The sequence below is a fragment of the Aspergillus foveolatus genome (genome assembly GCF_047715535.1).
Source record: "Aspergillus foveolatus strain CBS 279.81 unplaced genomic scaffold BDW70scaffold_6, whole genome shotgun sequence".
Classification (NCBI taxonomy): domain Eukaryota; kingdom Fungi; phylum Ascomycota; class Eurotiomycetes; order Eurotiales; family Aspergillaceae; genus Aspergillus; species Aspergillus foveolatus.
Window position 1 is genome coordinate 289447 of NW_027396070.1, and position 19598 is coordinate 309044.

Sequence of the window (19598 nt, forward strand, 5' to 3'; positions counted from 1 at the left end):
TGAGTTCCAGGCTCCAAACTGAGAGGAAAAGAGAGTATCAGAACAGTCGCTATGCGAGTAAAGAAGCCGCTGAAGACCAGCAACTCACTCGAGGGAAGACGACGTTTTTACCCTTGATGGAGGGGGATATAATGAAGATGGTTGTAAAGCGAAGTAGACGGCTCACGTGGATGGGGAATGCGAAAGGGGATAAGCGCAGCAGTCACATGATGCGCCGAACTGGTTGCCGTTTTGGTAGTTGTCTGGTTGACTCCGAACTACCTGGCAAATCTTGAGGAATCACACTCTTTATTAATGATATGACCAGTCACAACTTTGAGGTAATCCGATCCTTATTATTCTGCAGAAGGGTATTCCTTGCATGAGTTTTTTCAAGCTAAGAAAATCATGACTGATCCAACCGGTTTGCTTCCCTCACTCTTCTGCTCTGGCCGTGTCATGTGCCAGGACCGTAGTCCCCCGCCCCGCCTCTTTCCAAGCGCTCTGTTCGGTGGCGCTGATTCGCTGTAAGCACCACCAACTCCAGACACTCAGTCTATACCTGGAGATGCATGATGATGGTGGACATCAGCAGCCTACAAGCAGATCTTCACGACTGTCCCCTGCACTCCTCCCACCGCGCGGATCAATCACCCGGAGTTTAGCCTTGTGACGCGCCCAGCGGCCTATCCTGCTATTGGAAGAGCACCTACCGCCTCACACTAGAGTACCTGCTTCGCCTTCTCGCGGGCCGGCCCTCCTCCTAGTACACTTGCTACGGGTGAGAATATGCCGTCGGACATGAGGTTGCACGGTCCGTCTCCCTTATCGTTTTCTAGCCGCCGATCATCAATTCTCTGGCATGTTTTACGACGCTCTCGTCAACCATACTTCAGCCCATCAAAAGTACCCTAGCTGAGAGCAGATGACCATTCTGGGCCTCAGCTCTGAGCTCTCTGTTCGTTATATGCATCGTGATAGGCCGGGTCATTGTAGACGGTGTTCAAGTCGCGCCCTCTGTCTCAACCATGTTGAGTTAGACTGCCTTCTACCCAGATCACTTACTTCCTTTCTCGGTCTGTCGATGTCCTTAATGACCTTCTCTAAGACATGATTTTCCTTACCTGATCACTCGTCTCACATGTGATTACCAATCCGCACCCTTTTCAGCCTCTTCCTTCCACCCTGGAATGGCGTAATCCAGCGCGACAGTCAATGTGGGGTTGCGAGAAGTTGCATCCAAATCTTATCGACAAGATAGGGCCTCCAAGGATTTTAAAGGAAGCGTTTGATAAACCCATTCAGCAAGTACCGTCGGTCATGGGATTAGCTGAAACCCTGGTCTAGTTGAGCTGGGTGTGTCCTCCCGGAACGGATGTGCATAGTTCGGGGCGGGGGTGAGGGGGGTGAGTAAACTTCTACCATGATCTGAGTGGCTGCGTATATTAACTTGATGGCGCCGCCTGGGCCCTTATTTAGAATCTTTTTATGAAAAAAACCCCACCGGACCAGCTTTCTACGACTTTCAAGCACTGTGCCCCCCAGACCCAGCAAAGCACTGAAGCCTTCGTCACACGGTGGTATGCGAGCCATGTCTCACATGATCCATATTAAAAAGGGTGTGTATGGCGTAGACAAAGGGAGGTCCTATTCTCACGTCATAACAGGAGTCGTAGGTAACTACCGAGAGGAATAGAAGCCTATGTACGAACATAGAAGCTACACCAATATACTGATATACGCGTAATTTAAACGACTGTATAAGGACACTCACTACCGCTGTACCCATCTTTGTATCTTCGTGGTCAATACAAGCTGTTATCTCAAATTATCTTTGACAGCAACAACTAGTCTGTCCTTAATCACACAAGATACCAAATACGCTCAGTATCTTGACCTACTTTCTCCTGTGAGCTCTTGGAGCCTGATTAAGGGAGTACAAGGGGGTATATAATATGTCTCGTTAAAGTAAAAAGCAATAGTAAAGATGGTAGCAAAAGAGTAAATATGGATATTACAATCTAAATACTTCTAATCGGTAGAAATAGTTATACATTAACTGAGTGGTATTCTTAGCTGCTTTATGATAATACTCCATTAACGACGCGACGGTTAGCAGCCGGCCAAAAATGGCTATTCAGACAACGGTTCTACGAGTCTTTCCAATAGGCGTCTATCTTGGCCACGTGAATCAATTCACACGGCTATGTGCTTTCCTCCATACAGCCCACGATATCTGATTCCTGACGCTAGTTCAACTTGTTGCATCCTCAGCATCCTTAGTGTCCCTCCTACCCAGACGCCAATCCCCAGGAGAGGAACCAAAATGGCCCCCCTCTTAGCCTTCACGTTCTCTCCAGTTCTATGTCTCAAAATGCTGACCATACCCTTTCCTACTCCCATACTTCCTACCACCGGCCTCTCTCGCGATTTTTCCTGTCCTCCCTAACTCTGTCCTTTTCAACAAAAGCACTGTTATCCTCACCCTCTCTATTTCTTACTCTAAGATCACTCTATCTGCCAGTTTTATCTAGGTTGTCTTGGCCATGGCATCTCACTCCCGACGATTCAAGATTGCTGAAGCTAAGATGCGCGCTTTGAGTGAGGTATTCATATAGCTAGATGCCAAGTATAAACAATGTTTTTGTAGGGGCGATGAAACAATCTTGAAGGTCAGGAAAAAGGGCCAAAAAAATCAGGGGCTTAGACAAGCACCTATCTTCAGTATTTCCTCTGACGTCCGCTGTCTTGAATTGCCCTAGGGAGGCCCTGGGACATGGTCTACCTTGGTAGGTATACTCTTTGTGGATCTACAAGCTACTCTGGGTATAGTGATACTTCTATTCATGTTGTGATACAGGCCGGTAGACCAGTAGTATTAGGTGTGGCAATGCACTTCTAGTCTAAAGCTCTTAGTAATCTATCCTAAGTGCCGGATGACTCCCCCATCGCATTCTTTATACCCAATATCCACCAAGCCATAGGGTCGAAAGGTACCTAGCTGCGTAGGTAGGCTAGGTGGAAGAATAAACACTCTCTCAAGAATATCACGTCATGCGTGCGATTGGTAAAGGATGAGCAATAGGAAATGCTGTCATCCTACCGTATCATGTTGCCCGAGAGTTCGAGCATCGGATCATCTCTATAGATGAGCATCCGGTACGGGCACTTGCTAACCCCTAGCCCGGCCGCCAACCGCATCTGCCTTATAAAACGGCAGCAAACTAGTTCAGGACTACTCATCAAAGTGCAACAACACTCTCGGCCTAATGTGCCTAGAGTCATACGCGGCTTCTGAATGGAACTTACCGGCAGGTCCGTTCAGGAGCACACTGAATGTACCGAAGCAGACAAGTCTAACCCGAATAAAGTGTTGAATGTACACAGTTGAACAGCGATGTGCCTACCTACTCGCCCTAACCAATTGGAACGCCATCTTCGGATCGGCCGCTGTGTCCGCAAAACACAGCCCCTCCTCTGTCGCACCTAGCATATCCCAGCACAGGATCTTCACGTCGAATGGCGTTGACTGGACATCATTTGATGAAGAGCTTGGTCCGAAAGAATTAGAGTCCGTCGTCCGTTGCCGCTGAGATACAGCAACGATCGTGCTTGTCCCGGCATACCGGGCGGGTGAAGGAGAACCATCTTCTTCACCTGCGCGGTTCGCGAAGACAATTATGATTCTCTTGTCGGCGTCTGTGCTATCCGCGTCTGCATCCGCGTCATCAGCGTTCCTGCTGTGGTTCATCTGTTTTGTGATTAGAGGCATAAATCGCTGGATCCAGTAGTTGAATGTATCTATCTCTGGCTTTTCTGCGAGAGCGTCGAGTTCCTCACGACTTAGCAGCGTTAACCAGGCCATAGACAGAATGACGAGCTGGGATTTAGACTCGAGGACACGGTGCGCGAATTCGTAGGCTGTGTAAGGAGCTTCAAAACGGTAGGGGTTTATGTCCATGCAAATTCCAAATGAGGTAGCTATTTCTTTGTCCGTTTTGTCCTGCGACTGAGGTGGCGGAGGGAGAATAGCGGCTTCGCCTTCAGCTCTAGCCTTCATAGAACCAGAACTCTCCTTTGCGTTGGGGAATGTAAGCTGGTGGAATCCGAGTTCGGCGGAACCTTCCTCAGCCCATGTTTCGTCTGTGTAGTAGAGGAATGTCTTGCGGTAGTTTAAGAGCACATTGCCTTGCTCATCAAGAACGAGAAGAGAGTTGTAGTATTTCTCTTCATGCTCTCCGTTCCCATTCGTCTCAACCTCGACCTCGGGATACCCGACGCAGACTTTACAGCCTAGCCGTTTGGCTGTCTGGCGGGCCCACGTGGCTGAGCGTCCCTTTCCGGCTGGTTCAAGGTATGGCTTTATAGCTTCCAACGAAGGGAAGTTATAGCCTACTACCGTCAGCATCGCTCTCCCAAGTCAATCTTGGAACAAGGTATAGGGTAGAGTAGACCAACCCGTCAAAGCCAACTCGGGCAGAACCAGCAAATCCAGCTTCGCATCCTCAACTCGAACCTTCGCCACCTCCACTCCAAACCCATCAGGGACCCTTATCCCCTTGCTCAACAACTCATCAGCCCGCTTGATATTCCCCTCGACGTCACCTAGCTTCGGGGCGATTTGTAAAGTCGCAATCCTCATTCCCTTATGTTTGGGCCAAGATTTGTGTAGAGATCTAGGGTCAGACCTTGCTTCGAATACAGATCCAGGAGCAGATGAACGTGCAGCTGTGGGTGTGGGTTTAAGGCCAAGTCTGGCCGAAAGCGAACCACGAAGAGCAATTGGAGACAATAACGAGACGTTATTCAAACGTGAGCTTATTCTAAGTCTCTGGAACCAGTCTTTTATCGCTCGTACGTGTAAAGTCCTCCTCTGCCCGTGGCCCAAGTAGTGGTACTGATACTGGGCTTGGCACTGCGCTGTGAGTCTCCAAATGGCAGCGCCAGAGAAGAAAAGGAATGCAGTCGAAGGTGATGAAATACCACTAAAGAGTCGGTGTTGGAAGACCCCAACACGGGCGTAGACGGAAGGTGCAATCTTGCTAGCCCCTGCTCGGGTTCAATTAGCTTGCTTGGATGCTTGGATGTTGAGACTGATAGAAGCATGTGGGAGACCACCTCAGGAGAGCCTTACCTATACCTAATCAGGAGACCGAGAACTCTGGATTATTATATTTCCGAAATATAGTGTTTCCTACTCCACACTACAGGTTCCATTAGCAGTCGAGCCTCCACATGGTGAATTATCCAGTTCAATATACTCCATCTCAGCCACGAACAGCAGTCTGAGTAACCGCTCGAGTTCAATTCTTCGAAATATCGCCTCCAGGCACAAGTCAGCAATGGTTGTTCTCACATGAAATCCGCCCTGCAGCTAGCTTTGCTGATCAACGGTTGGGATGGATTGACAAACAACTGTGTCCCATAGTACATCCCTTCCCCTTCGGTCTTCAAGCGAATATATTCAATACCGACATGCATATTTGGGTTGACATGGGTGGACAAGCCTGTGACGGATCCCTTGCTTACAACTATGCGAATTCGGGATTCCAATCGTTCGAAAAGGAATAATGTACTCCAGCACATAGATGATTTGACAGCGTCACCAGCGGTGGCAGATTACGCCAAGGATCTACAAGAAGAATGGGCAAGTGAGGCCACTATATGGTCTTGCATCCAGTCCATCCGGTGGGATGGAGAGGAGACAAAGATTAAGCGTGCCCAAAAAGGCACGAAACCTAAGCGTCCAGTAGCAGTGGCGAGCATTTGTAGGTACTTGCGAAAATGGAAGTGCGATAACATACCTGGCAAGCTGCTGCTAATACACTAACGGCAATAGATGGAACGGTGAAAGGAGGAAGATTTGTATTAGGAGTGTAAAACTTGATCAAGATAAGCGTCCCAGAGAACATCTGCCCGCACTGAACCCAAATTAGCTTGAAACACTCTAAGCTGCCCATCCTGTTATGCTCGACATGATTACTGAGCGCATCACTAAGACGCAGCGACTAAAGCTCACACCCTGTTTTGCGTCTCAAGAGAGTCGGTACTTCCAAGGGAATCAGTACAGGCGTCATTCAACCCAACCTGATGTTCTAACTAGCAGATTGCTGGAGATTCAATATGAAGCCATAACAATCACTCAGTGACCTCGCTCCCGGCGTAGCAGCACTTAATGTGGCTTCATTTGCTTCACAGCAGCCTTCCAGCGTATTCTCTTGAAATCTGAACTTTCTGTTCTCTTGAAGTGTCAGTTGCTTCTTTCTCCCCGCAACCTCTCATTCATGCCGTTCTCTAGAAGGTATCAACTTCCTCGCTCGCATAAAAAGAGAATCTATGACAGTATTCTCGGGCAATGATCTCGGTTTATGGCATTCGTGATGTTGCCGGGTGTCATTTACCCGACATTTGACTTTCACTCATGCACCAGGGAGTTTCAGGATTCCAGGACTTTCTCCTTTGATGATAATATATATATATTTTAGAATTTTAAATAAATAAAAATAAACATAAAAAATACAATGTCCTTGTGACAACGAGTATCGCCTGGAGATGGAACATCTCGTTCGCTATTCGTAAGCGCTCTGTGGTAAGGAATGCCAACAGCCCTTTGGAGTTTCCCCATTATTGGAGGGTGGCGATGAGCTCACCGCGGTTTTCCAGGGCGCATTGCTAACTATACCTGAGTGTTGGTCATGATCGATTGAGGTTTCTCGCGCAACTATGTTCTAAGAACTCCATATGATCTTGTTCATGATGGGGGGAGGAATGAACTATGGACTGTCATGACTGAGTCCCTTTGACTAGGTCTATTGAGATATCTATTTCTGGGTATGTGCCCAGCGCACCCACCGCCGAATGCACTCATCTACTCTTTTCAGAGCCGCCCGTTCAGCAGCAACCTCAAACCATTCCCTGTGCTCCTTCCCACACTCTGGACATGGCCCCAAATCGCGTATCCGCATACCCGCCAACTCAAGATGGATAAGTCTCTCCACGCGATGCACATGGGGGACTTTCCTTCCGGGTTCCAAACCACCATTCTGCCCCTGCCCCTGCCGCTGCGATGACGAGGTATACGGGTAGTACCGGATCAACGTTAGATGGTTGGAGCATTGTTTCGACCACTCGTTCAGTCGTCGAGTGACGTTGCTCGTTCGGCCAATCTTCAGCCTCACTGTTCCTGGGCTGTTGGGCGACGAAACTAACGAGAGTGTATTTAGATCCCTTGCCCTGCGGATGGCGGTGTTGCTACGCTGGATTTGCTCGGGGCTCTCGTCACTTTCGTCGGTATCAGAGTTTATATCTCTGTGTGCTGAGGGAAGAAGAGACGGTGCAATGTCTGATGGTGGCGGGTCGGCCTTTGGGGATGTCGACGGTGTAATCCAGAACATGTAGATGTAGCCTGGTTCGTCGGCGGGAGAGATTGGTTTGGCGAGTTCGGCGAGAATAAGCGACGCTGTTTGCGGAGAAAGTGAGGCGGGTATCCATGGGAGGAGGGAATCTGGCTTTGAGCTGGATTGTATTTTTGGATTGACTGAAGAGGTCTTGTTCACCTGCTGATGAGAGCGAGCAGGCGGAGGACGGGTTGGTCTTGGTTTGGCGGCCAGCGGTGGCTCCTCATCTTCTATAATGGTAAAACAGCAAAATGTATGTCTGGTTTGTTTCTTCTTTGGCGGAACATTGTTAGGCTTCTCTGAATTATCATTTATATCGAGGACGCCCAAGCGGTTCATTAATGTGTCGATACTGGAGCGTCGCTGTTTTTGAGGATCCGAATTCCATGTTGTCCGTCGTAGAATTGATTCAGCTTGATCCTTATGCTGCCAGCAGTAAAATGCAGTTATGTCTGTGTTTCTACCGGCGTTGGCCTTCACACCTGCTGTCTTCGCAGGCGATGAGTTGGGCGGCAACGCCAGTGATCGACGACATGGAAGGCCACTAGCAGTAATTCCTCGGCATGTGGTTGCCGGGTTTTTAGAATCTGAGCGGGATACAATGGATTCAGGTGTGTTTTTAAAATGCGGCATTGAGCTAGTTATAGCGTGTGCGGTGTTGAGATTGTTGTGCAGGCCTGTATAAATATGATGGGAAAGCTCACAGCAAGCCTCGTCTGCAGATTGTTATTCGCACCGCCACATATTGGTGAAGCGCACATACCGAGTACAGTTTTACTTGTCGGGCCTCCGCAGAGGTTTGGAATATTTTTCAGGTTTCACTCTTAATTGGGCAGCATTTGTAGTTGATCAGTTGATGCCTGGATAGCACCGCCTCTGTGGCTGGTGTTCGCCCATCGACCCACCCAAAGCTATTAATATCTCACAGTTGACTCGAGTAATTCAGGGAAAGAAGGATATTGGTAAGATTGCGAGACGTGATATTTTCAGTTCAAGACCGGCATAGTAAGCAAATTGCCAGATTGGCCTCCCAAACCTTGCCAGGGACAGAATCCGAAGCTACAGTCATGGCCAAATGAATCTCTTCATGTTTGTCGTTGACTTCGTCGAGTTATTGATATCTATCCTGTATAATCAAGCCAGTTCCGCGGCATTTGACCCAGAAGTCACGCACTAGCTGGAGAGTTTGCTGTCTGGAACCTCGTGCGGCAAACAAAGACGCTAGGAAGCGCTGCCTCTCTTCTGGGGAAGGGATATGGGCATGGGGTTGGCCAAGATGTTCGGTTCCTAAGTCCGCCAGCGCGGCGGTGAGATGTGGGCGCGCATGTCCCTGCTGCCTGAAAACAATCCGTCTGAGCACATCCGTGAGATGCTCGATGTCCGATCGGGCGCACCGACCCGCCAGTTGCGTAACCAATACACGACAAAGCGCAGGCAAACAATTATGAATTGTGTGCTGCACAGCCTCGGCGTCGTTAGGAAGATTGAAAACGCTCACCCAGAACTGGGATGCTGAGCGCAGAGGGATAGGCTCTGGGCCTTGCAGCGAAAGGAGAGTGAAGTTTGAGACTGCTTGAATGACCGGCGGTCGTTGCCCAGCTCCCTGGGGTGTATATGTAAGGCTGAATAGGTAAGGATAGTACTTAGGGAGCAGTCGAGTGAGAAAGTCAAGGCCGCTGTTCGCGAGTTCGGGGTCATAAAGCTCCGGCTTCTCTTGCACCCAGCAGAAAGTGTCGTACACATGAAGAATTAGTGCGACAGCTTCCTCACCTACCTTCTGTGGGTATGCGCTGTGGGAAGCTAGAAAAGCAGAAGCTGTACCCATCACCAAATCAGCACCGGGGGTACCCAGCGGTATGCTTTTAACGAAGTCAACGGTCAACGAGGGAGGGAAGACAAAAGGGCCCGTGCTTTCCGTATAGCCAGCCTTCAAAACATCACACGCAGCTTCGATAATAGCTGCATCGAAGGGGAAGTCCGCCATGAGAAGGCGCATACATTGCATTATCAGGTTCTGTGATACAGCGCCGTTTCCCGAGTTCCAGAATGTGGGCGGATATGGACCTTCGTCTTTGCTCTGGTTGAGATCCACCACTTCATCTGTTCTTAAACCTTTTCCTATGCTCGCAAGACATCGAAGAACCATGTGGCCGCGCATGCGCGCAGGTTCCATAGATCCTTGTGCTGCTTCAGTCCTAGCTATCTCGGCTTGTTCAAGGAAAAATTTCAGGATCCCTTCTAGGAACTGAGACTTTTCTTCATCCGCAGGCAGAGTCTGAATTATAGCTGCGATACCCTCCAATACCCTCTCCATAGTTTGCGTAGTAGCAGTGGGCTTGCTTCGAAATAGCTCGAACTGGGCAATAAACGCCGGCAGTTCTACCTTGAGAGCGTCGCGGCATGAGTTGCAGAGGTGCGCTATTGACTTTGAGGCTGCTGGGGCACATGACGCCAGATTCAAAGAAGAGAACAGAAATGTAAGCACCCGAGGAAGCAAAGCCTGGGTGCGTTCGAAATATGATCTGTATTTCCCGAGCATGTCCACCAGGGTCTGGCGAGCTTTACCGGGGATCATGATCCCATCATCTTCGCATAGGCGGGTGAACTCGTCGCAAAAAAATATTGCGTTCAAACAGTCATCAGCGTGTTGGTTTTCGTCAACAGCCTCGGAAAGCTGGGCGACACAGAAAATGGCTGCCTCGAAGGTTCTCCAATCTTGATTTGCAAGGGAAGTCCTTGCATGCGCTTGAAATACTTGCACCAGATCCACCCCTAGAATGGGATATATTGCAAGCAGAAAATCGCAGACGTCTCTCCGGAACGACCCAAATTCAGCGCGGTCATCATCGCTCCAGTCACGCAACTCTTCCGGCGTTGGGTACTTTAGTTTCTCGAAGCAGTCCAGAGCAGCACGAGCAAGATTCATCTTGGCAGTTTCGGGGCCTTTCTGTTCTCCGGGGTCTAAAAAGCTGTCTTGAAGGTCGTCGGCAGCTTCAGTCCACCACTCCAGGGCCAAGGGGGACGCAGTGTCTTCCACTGCGGCATAACCAGGTGATTTAAACAAGGTATGGATTAGAGCTAGCGCTTTTTCGTGCTTCTCGTCTAGATATTGGGTGAATATTTGCGCCTGTTTTCGGGTGGCCAATGACAGCAGGAGTTCGATGAAGGTCATATTCTCGTCTTCGAAGTCGCCTTCCATAAGAGATGCAATATGTGCGGTACCGGCATCACTAATGACGTAGTCTAGTATAGCCTCAATATGGCTCGGTGACAGCACACTCTCACGGCGACCCATAACCTCAGTCAGAATGTGTCCGGCTGCCTTCGATAAATAGGGGATGTTCAGGCTCCCTATAACGCAATTCGTGGCAGACGCCAACTGTGGGACAGAAATAGCATCATGCAGTTGAAGCGAACTCCGAACGAATATCCAAGACTAGCGAGCCACCGTTAGAAATATCTACAGGCAAGGATATAAAATACACAGGACTCACATGGTAAGAATTGATTGCCTCTGTCCCAGGAACTTCGTTAGCGACAGACCCGCCGGAGACGTCATGCTTCAATATCTGAGAGAGGACAAAATCCACAAGCAAGAAAGCATCCTCAAGATTTTCAGAGATGCGGCGAGTATCTTCCGGCTTCCGTGATTCTACCCCCGAGCGACCTATCTCCTCTGCTAAGATTTTTGAGAAATAGAGTAGCGAGACCACCTGTATCTCAGACAATGCTGGGAGTACATCTTGCAGACTGATTGATGCACATTGGTCCTCGGGTACACTTTTACCGTTGGCCAAAGAAACAGCTAACCTCAAGACTGCATGGGTCCAAGGAGCATTTGCCTTGAGAAAAATGGTTGCAAGAGTCGAGGCCAGTTTCCGTATGACAACACGCTCCCCTTCATTGACCAGGGATACATAATGATCGATCAGCCGCCCAATAAGCTCGTAAGCATCATTGTCGGCTAAGTTATGCCTGTAGAGAAGTGAGAAGATAGTCAAAGCGGCTGGATTTAAGAAGAGAGGACATACCAATCATGGTTGATTTTTACAGTAAAGGTTAGCGCACCGAAGAACCTGAGGTCTGGACTCTGTTCGGAAAGAAGGCAGTTCGCGATGACCCAAGCATGTGGCCCTTTTTGCAGGTTCTGAAGAAGCTCCTGAATCTCATTGATCTTGGCGGGGTTGCCCGTGTTTGCTGGGTCATAAAGCTCCAAAACAAGCTGGGTAACCTTCATCAGTCCGGTACCTAACTATTCAAGGGGTCATAATCTTACCTTCTTTGCCCCATCAATGGCCAAGGCTTGATCTGAGTGGTCCATGGACATGGCCGAGCACCTGGGGAAAGTGGACAAAAACCTGGAGAAATGACGATTTGAGACCGGTACCACTACAGTATAGATGCCGATAAGAGTGCCAGATCACGTGCTGATAAGACCATGGAGGGGACACAGATCCTATCGAAGCGGGGGGAACGAGACAACCAACGTTAGTCGAACTCGGTGGGTGTAGCTGGTATTGCTTTGCACTGCGCTATCTATTTTCAGCTGTTTGCTCAGCTTCGAATGTCCAGCTGACCTCTCTGTGGAGGAACCTGACTGCCACTGCTTTCACTTGTATTTTATGTAATCTCGCCGTACCAAGCCTGAAATTACCGAATCCACTCGTCCAAATCCACTCCAATTCCGCCTTATCTGTTGCCTCTTCCATCCTCCAAGCTGCTGCCAGCTACAGACCACCGTTTGTACAGCTCACTGATTGCCCCTCTCAACTTTTCGCTTCTCCTATATTCTTCGACCGTCGTGCCTTCAGATTCGTTGATCGCGCTCGCCTTGCGATCGACGTATGCTTCCAGGACAGGCGCGCGTTACTCTTCTAATCGCGTCAGTCGATGCTTTTTTCCCGCCCTCCAGCTCGGCTTTCTTGGATTCTAGCTTTCCGGCCGAGTCAGAAGCTGCCCAGATATAGTCCAAGATTCTTCTCTATATCTGTTTCGAGATTCGCTATCGACATGGAAGCCGTGGATACTACAAAGCGCCTGTCCAGCTTGCGCCAGTTGATGCGAGAGCACAAAGTTGATGTATATAGTATGGCATTGAATAGCTTTACACAATTTTCTATTTAACTCTCATCTAACTTTGACTGCAGTTGTCCCCTCGGAAGATAGTCACCAGTCAGAATACATTGCGCCCTGCGACGGCCGCCGAGGTAGCTCATTCCCCCTTCGAGCGCGCACCACGCCTCCAATCGATATCGGACACACATGGCTTACTCAAATACAGAGTTCATTTCGGGATTCTCTGGTTCTGCTGGGACCGCTATTATCTCACTAAATGAAGCTGCGCTTTCCACCGATGGCAGATATTTTAATCAAGCGGCGAAGCAGCTTGACAACAACTGGACACTGTTGAAGCGCGGAGTTGAGGGTGTCCCGACTTCACAAGAATGGTATGCACTTGGCGATCTCTACATTTCCTTTTTGGAAACTTATCCGCTTCCAGGATAACGCAGCAGGCCGAGGGTGGTAAAGTAGTGGGTGTCGATCCCGCTTTGATTACAGGGGGTGAGTACGCAGTCCTGAAATTGTCTATTCACCCTACTGATTACTCCTAGCGGCCGCCCGCAGTCTCTCTGATGCTCTTCAGAAGAGCGGTGCTTCATTAATCGGTGTCTCTCAGAACCTCGTCGATTTGGTCTGGGGCAGCGATCGGCCCGCTCCGCCCCGGGAAAAAGTAAGGGTTCATCCAGAAAAGTACGCAGGGAAGAGCTTTCAAGAAAAGGTTAGCGACCTACGGAAGGAATTAGAAAACAAAAAGGCGGCTGGTTTCGTCATCTGTATGTTGCTTCGTTCCCTAAAGTGTGCTTGTGCTAACGACAATTGCAGCAATGCTTGACGAAATCGCTTGGCTTCTGAACCTTAGAGGAAGCGAGTAAGTTTATGTGCCTCTGCCATTGAACCATCAGTCTGATCCCATAATCTCTAGCATTCCCTACAATCCGGTTTTCATCTCTTATTGCATTGTTACTCCCACAAAGGTTGAGCTTTATATCGACGAGGAGAAGTTGACACCTGAGGTAAAAGCGCACCTTGGAGATGACGTTATTATAAAGCCTTACGATTCCATTTTTGCGGACGCCAAAGCGCTTTTTGAAGCTAAAAAACAAGATCCCGATGCTCCGTCATCCAAATTTCTCCTTTCAAACAGGGCCTCATGGGCTCTTAACCTCAGTTTAGGAGGCGAAGACCACGTTGAGGAAATCCGCAGCCCTATTGGTGACGCCAAGGCCGTGAAGAATGAGGTTGAATTGGCAGGCATGAGGGCTTGCCACATTCGTGACGGTGCTGCCTTAATCGAGTATTTCGCCTGGCTCGAAAACGAACTGGTTAACAAAAAGTCGACTTTGGACGAGGTCGATGCAGCTGATAAGCTGGAACAACTCAGGTCTAAGCAGGAGCTCTTTGCAGGTCTTTCTTTTGATACTATCTCCTCGACCGGTCCGAACGGAGCTGTCATACACTACAAGCCTGAGAAGGGAAGCTGTTCCGTCATCGACCCTAACGCCATCTACCTCTGCGACTCCGGAGGCCAGTATCTTGATGGGACCACAGACGTAACCAGAACTTTTCATTTCGGCCAGCCCACGGAGCTTGAAAAGAAAGCTTTCACATTAGTCCTCAAGGGCTGCATTGGGCTCGACTCTGCCGTCTTCCCAAAAGGCACGAGCGGGTTTGCGCTTGATGTCCTAGCTCGGCAACACCTGTGGAAGGAGGGTCTTGACTTCTTACATGGGACGGGCCATGGAATTGGTTCCTACTTGGTAATTCAGGAGCACCCGGAACAAGCGTACTCTGCTGACTGTTTTCAGAATGTACACGAGGGACCCGTAGGCATCGGCACTCGTGTGCAGTATACGGAAGTGCCCTTAGCACCCGGAAACGTTATATCTGACGGTATGCATATAGGATTAGTATCATAAGCTCTGTTTACTGACTACCCCAGAACCTGGCTTCTATGAAGACGGCAAGTTCGGAATTCGTATTGAGAGTAAGTCCCCTCGATAAACTCTCTGAATTCACTATCTGACACTTGAAAGACGTTATCATGGTACGCGAGGTTCAGACTACTCACAAGTTCGGTGAACGGCCTTGGCTGGGCTTTGAGCATGTCACAATGTGCCCCATCGGACAGAATCTGATTGAGCCTTCGCTTCTGAGCGACTCCGAGATCAAATGGCTGAATGACTACCATGCGGAGGTATGGGAAAAGACCCATAAGTATTTTGAGAATGATGAGGTCACTCGTAAGTGGCTTGAACGGGAGACTCGCCCAATTTCGAAATGATGTTGGTAAGAAGCTCCTACTATAGAATGTAGATAGATTCTAGGATAGAAACGTCCATACCCGAATTGAGTCAGGCATCGGCTCGGCTCTGTTGCTTCTATGTACCCATTCATGTCATTTTCATGCTCATTTATGAAGTATACAGTAGAGTAGCTGATGGCAACTCAACGAGGCAGCTACGCTTCCGCCCTCGATCTCAGTTGCGGATTGTGGCTGGCGGCTCGTGTGGGGATCGCGCGGACCACTTGGAGTCGGGACCTGGCCAGCTAAACTGGTGAACTTCCGATACAACGGCCTTACGACCATAAGCTTCCGCGAATCTTCTGCACCCTGGCCGATCTTTGGTGTTCGTCTTCCTCCGATTGAGCGCTTGAGGATTTAAGCCTTATTCCTAGTCATCCTCACCGGCAACTATGCCCGCATCTCCTACCTTCTGATTGCATCGACTCCTAGACACCGAACTTCCTCATCCCTCCGCCCACCGACCTCGCATTCGCCGACTAGACTTAACGCTGGGTACACTACCGATAGTGTCAGAGATTTGGTATGACTGGCAGGAGCGGCTACGCGAACGGTTACGGGTACTCCGACACCAGTCGCTACGACCGCAGCGATGGTGGATACGGCAATAATAGCAACCGGGGAGTGAATGGATACGAATCTGGCGGAGCAAGGGACCGAAGGCCTGGAGGTTATGGTGGATTCTATCCGGACGCGTCGCAGCAACCGTCTTTGTCACCTGCACCATCGCCGGAGCGTCGCCGCGAGAGGTTCGACCGGGGTGACCGTTCCTACTCTTCGTCGCGATCACGAACACGGGGACCAGATGTGGATAGAGAACGAAGAGCTCAACGTACGGGTGAAAGCAGGGCTCGCGGAGATACCAGCCGACTGGCGGGCAGCACCATCAACCAAGGCGCGAATGTTGGAGGGTCGCAAGCTGTAGAAGGTATGTTTTGAACATAATGCGCGCCCGACTTCTGAACTGGACACGTTCTAATCATCGAGATCTACTCTCTAGATGTTTTGCAGTCCATACAGCGCGAATGGGACTTCGTAGCGACTGACGACTGCGTACCAGTACAAGTCGCCCTGCAATTGATGGACACAAGCACACTGGGGAAGGCGGAGCGTGAACCGGACTTCCTCAATGTACATCAGACGATTCAGCAGACCCTAAAGACCATCGTCAACGAACATCATCAAGGCTTCAATAGTTCTATCGGCACATACCACAAAATTCAGGCGAGCATACAAAGCTCCCAAAGCCGAGTACGCAACCTGAAGCATGCGCTAGAAGACGCGAAAGGTGGTCTGATGTCTACCAAGCCCGAGTTGAAAGAGCTAGCGACATCTTCCCAGAAATATGACGACATAATCCAGCTGTTCAGTCAGATCCAGGAAATTCAGTCCCTTCCTGAGAAGCTGGAGTCTAGATTATCCGACAAACGATTTTTAGGTGCTGTGGAGGTACTACATGACGCACTTCGACTTCTACGGCGTTCGGAGCTAGAAAACATAGGCGCTCTTGCGGACATCCGAGCATATTTCGAGAACCAGGAGTCTTCAATCACCGATATCCTGGTCGAGGAATTGCACGATCATCTTTACCTGAAATCTCCTTATTGCGTTGATCGATGGAAGCCGCCGGCTCCAGAAACAGAAAGTAATGGCGTGAACGGTGCCGGTGCAGGCGCAAGTTCCTGGGAGCGGCCCGTCTACGGATTCCTCGCCAGGCTCGACGCATCCAAGCCTATGGTGGAGGATGCATCTCGCAATCCAGAGGCTGACACGTTCTCCTACCTTCAGCTTCTCATTGAAGCTCTAAACAAAATGGGTCATCTGGATATCGCGGTCGATCGCATTGAACAACGACTTCCGGTGGAGCTGTTCACGGTAGTGGACAAAACGAACGCGGAGATCGACGCTCGTTACCCGCTACCACGGGGATATATGGCACAAGATGGGAAGACGGATTCCCCAACGGAAATGATCGAGAAGCGCGGTCATGTGCTGTCCGAGTTTCTCTGGACACTTTATGCCAAATTCGAAGCCATCGCAGAGGGTCATCGTGTCGTTCACGATGTGATAGCAGCTATTGTAGAGCGCGAAGGCATACCCAAGAGCAGCTCTCTAGCTGGTGGCTTCAAGGAGCTCTGGAAACTTTACCAGAGCGAGGTATATCAACACCGGCCATGGCTTTGGGCTTTTACTAACTTATTCGTGCTTCTAGATTCGATCTTTGATGCATGATTACCTGGCAACCGACGGTGATTCTTCCATTAGACCAGATGAGGAGGCGGATGCACGACGTCAATTTTACTCAGGCTACAGGGACAAGAACAAGGCGCGTTTATCCTCAATGCAAGAATGGTCCGTTGTACTGACAGTCTCAGAAATTGTTCAAATTATCCGACGCAGGCCGCACGACACAGATGAAGGCCGAACAAAACGAGTTGGACGAGATCCTGAGGTCTTCTGTTCCTGGTCTTATCTCCAAGTCGGAACAGAAGTCGGATGAAGACGGTCCCGCTGATTCCAGGCAAGGTACAGGCCACAAGATTCTTATTGAACCTAGTGTATTCAACATGAGCCTGCTACTACCGCCCTCGCTCTCATTTATTCAACGACTGAAGGACATTGTGCCTGTTGATTCGGACATGTTTACCGGTTCACTGACCTCGTTCTTGGATGACTTCCTCGTCAACGTCTTCCTGCCGCAGCTTGATGAAACCGTCACCGATCTTTGCACTCTCAGCTTTATTACTCCTGATGCTTTTACGGAAGACCCTCAGTGGTCGATGGTTTCACCAAAACCAGTGTTCAAGGTTTGTAGCTACTCTCTTTCTGCTCCCATCTATGTCTGACAGTCTAGGGAACGGTAAAATTCATGTCAGTTGTGAGGGAGTTCAGTAAAATGCTATCCAGTATTCCCCATGATCAAGCATTTACGCAGCTTCTTCTCAGTCAGATAGTAACATATTACGACAAATGCTGCGGGTGGTACAAAAGTAGGTATACATTCGAGTCCTTTCACTGATTCCCTGCTGACTTTCTCAAGCCATCGTTACGAAGGTCTCTGGAAGAGGGGATGTCCAGCTCAAAGCTGGGGCAGCTTTTGCTGAATCAGGGCCTATCCATGATCTTGTTGCCGAATTGTGGCGGGGGACAAATCCCAACAAACAGGAGCTCATTGACAAGGTAACTGAGATCTCTTGTTTTTAATAGAGTAGTTTTTGTTAACTTGAACAGGAAACCAGTCTTTTGATAAAGCAAACGGATAGGGTGCCACTAGAGCCAGTAGATATCATATCCGATCCTAAATCAGTGGTGGCACTATCGCTGCTTCACAATAGCATGGTTAGTCCGCAGCAGTGTTTTATTCCGTAGATGTACTGACATGTTTACAGCAATGGCTTGCTAGCAGTCTCTCGAAACTGCGGCAACCGTCTACAGACTCTCGATCATCTCAGCCCGGATCAGGGCCCACAAACCGTCGCTGGACATTGATCAGTGCCATGAAGCCGAGGCGCGATAGCATAAACCAATCCATCTACCTTCCGTTAAATCAGGAAACAGCCACTGCATTTGACACCACACTCCAGTCATTACGGGACCTTGCGCTCACCGCTATCTTCGCTTTGCATCTTGACATTAGATGTGGGATTATTCATATGCTAACCCGCACTATGGCCGGCCCTAATCCTCCCGCAGTTCGCAACTCTGAACCTGCTACGCCCTCTCCGCCTCCCAGTGGTGGCTGCTGGCATCTTTTGACAAGCCAGCCAACCGCAGCATCACCGGCTATCCTTGAGCTAAACAGAGATCTGATTGCATTTGATACGAATATTTCAATGTATCTGGGACCTGCTCAGCGCCACTTCATCACATCCGGCCTCGCTCGGTTTGTTGACAGGGTCTTCGTCGCCAGCACCCGCTACATCTGGGCTATGAATGAGAACGGCGCGTTGCGACTTCAACTTGACGTCCTTGTTCTGCAGCAAAATCTTAAGAACGTCATCATCGATCCCACTCAGATACCGCCACCAGATCAGACTAGTACATCCCAAGCAGAACTATACCGTGAGGCCGTTACCCTTCCTCGGAGCGCCAAATTCCTGAACTGGTTCCTCGAAGGGGCAGAAAAGGCGCTCGATTACGCCAAAGAAGAAAAAGAGCGTACGGCTGCACATGGCGATCAGGCGCTTACTGCAGACGGCGACCCTTTCAGTTATGAAGAACTCAAGGTCCTGGTTGATTTATGTTTCTCGGAGAATCTCAGAGGGCCCAAGAGCGAGGATAACCGGGAAGACTTTATGGCGTCGAAGAAGGCGAGTGCAGATGCACTCTTGAGGCTGAACGAAATCATGTGGGATTCCAAGTAACACGTCTTTCGCGCGAGAGGCTTTTATACCAGCAGTAATGAATAAATATAGGACCTGCTGTTCTATCAGCAGTAGATTCATCATTTCTACATTGATGATACTCCCTTCTGGCCCAGTAAGGAATTACTTGTCTTGTCAGCACCGACCCAAATCTAAGAGTGTGATCGGTAAGCCCAAAATATGCAAGTGATAACCCAAATTCATGCATAAATTCAGTGCTGCTGCAGGGTCCATCTCCATTGGTGGTAAGAATATATAACTGGACCGGTTCGCACTGCTTGGGCACGGTTATAGTTCCATTAGACTGTGATAGGGCAATGAGTGCGATCAGATGACCAAAATTATGCTGTGCAACTCTTCTGTAGGGATTTATTCTTTAATCTGGATCTGTTTACCTGGATATCCCCCTCTGGACGAGTGTGGAGAGCTGGTCGAGTAACGTGTAAGCATTTAGTTGTAAGCACTGCTGGATGCAGACTGTAAAAGTGGACCATT

General features: G+C 49.4%; 4 protein-coding genes across 4 annotated transcripts; 1 reads left to right on the plus strand and 3 right to left on the minus strand.

Annotated features, from left to right (window-relative positions):
* Positions 1–2847: 2847 nt before the first annotated feature.
* Positions 2848–5062, minus strand: BDW70DRAFT_129382 (putative protein N-terminal asparagine amidohydrolase; the record flags this gene model as incomplete). Its single annotated transcript, XM_073735608.1, has 2 exons — positions 4438–5062; positions 2848–4371 (listed from the first exon to the last, which is right to left on the minus strand). Coding segments are annotated over exons 1-2 (1169 nt in total), but the record flags the coding sequence as incomplete, so codon positions are not given.
* Positions 5063–6755: 1693 nt separating this feature from the next.
* BDW70DRAFT_129386 (uncharacterized protein) lies at positions 6756–8346 on the minus strand. Its single transcript, XM_073735609.1, has 2 exons — positions 8140–8346; positions 6756–8092 (listed from the first exon to the last, which is right to left on the minus strand). The coding sequence occupies exon 2, from the start codon at positions 7713–7715 to the stop codon at positions 6801–6803; it is 915 nt and encodes a 304-aa protein (XP_073599409.1). The 5' UTR covers positions 7716–8092; positions 8140–8346; the 3' UTR covers positions 6756–6800.
* BDW70DRAFT_170751 (putative importin 13) lies at positions 8175–11703 on the minus strand (the record flags this gene model as incomplete). The annotated part of the gene is made up of 4 exons (XM_073743017.1): positions 8175–10812; positions 10871–11351; positions 11408–11607; positions 11653–11703. 4 exons carry the CDS (start codon positions 11701–11703, stop codon positions 8488–8490), a joined length of 3057 nt encoding a protein of 1018 aa, XP_073599410.1. The 3' UTR covers positions 8175–8487.
* Positions 11704–12386: 683 nt separating this feature from the next.
* BDW70DRAFT_147778 (uncharacterized protein) lies at positions 12387–19103 on the plus strand (the record flags this gene model as incomplete). The annotated part of the gene is made up of 18 exons (XM_073738770.1): positions 12387–12462; positions 12524–12583; positions 12658–12823; positions 12877–12938; positions 12989–13210; positions 13260–13305; positions 13360–14194; positions 14243–14327; positions 14377–14421; positions 14471–14651; positions 15276–15667; positions 15740–16896; positions 16952–17065; positions 17115–17546; positions 17594–17729; positions 17780–17919; positions 17971–18078; positions 18129–19103. 18 exons carry the CDS (start codon positions 12387–12389, stop codon positions 19101–19103), a joined length of 5232 nt encoding a protein of 1743 aa, XP_073599411.1.
* Positions 19104–19598: the final 495 nt, after the last annotated feature.

What these genes read in the sequence shown, in the direction of transcription:
- BDW70DRAFT_129386 (XM_073735609.1), bottom strand. Translation starts at nt 7,715, where the DNA reads ATGAACCGCTTGGGCGTCCTCGATATAAATGATAATTCAGAGAAGCCT.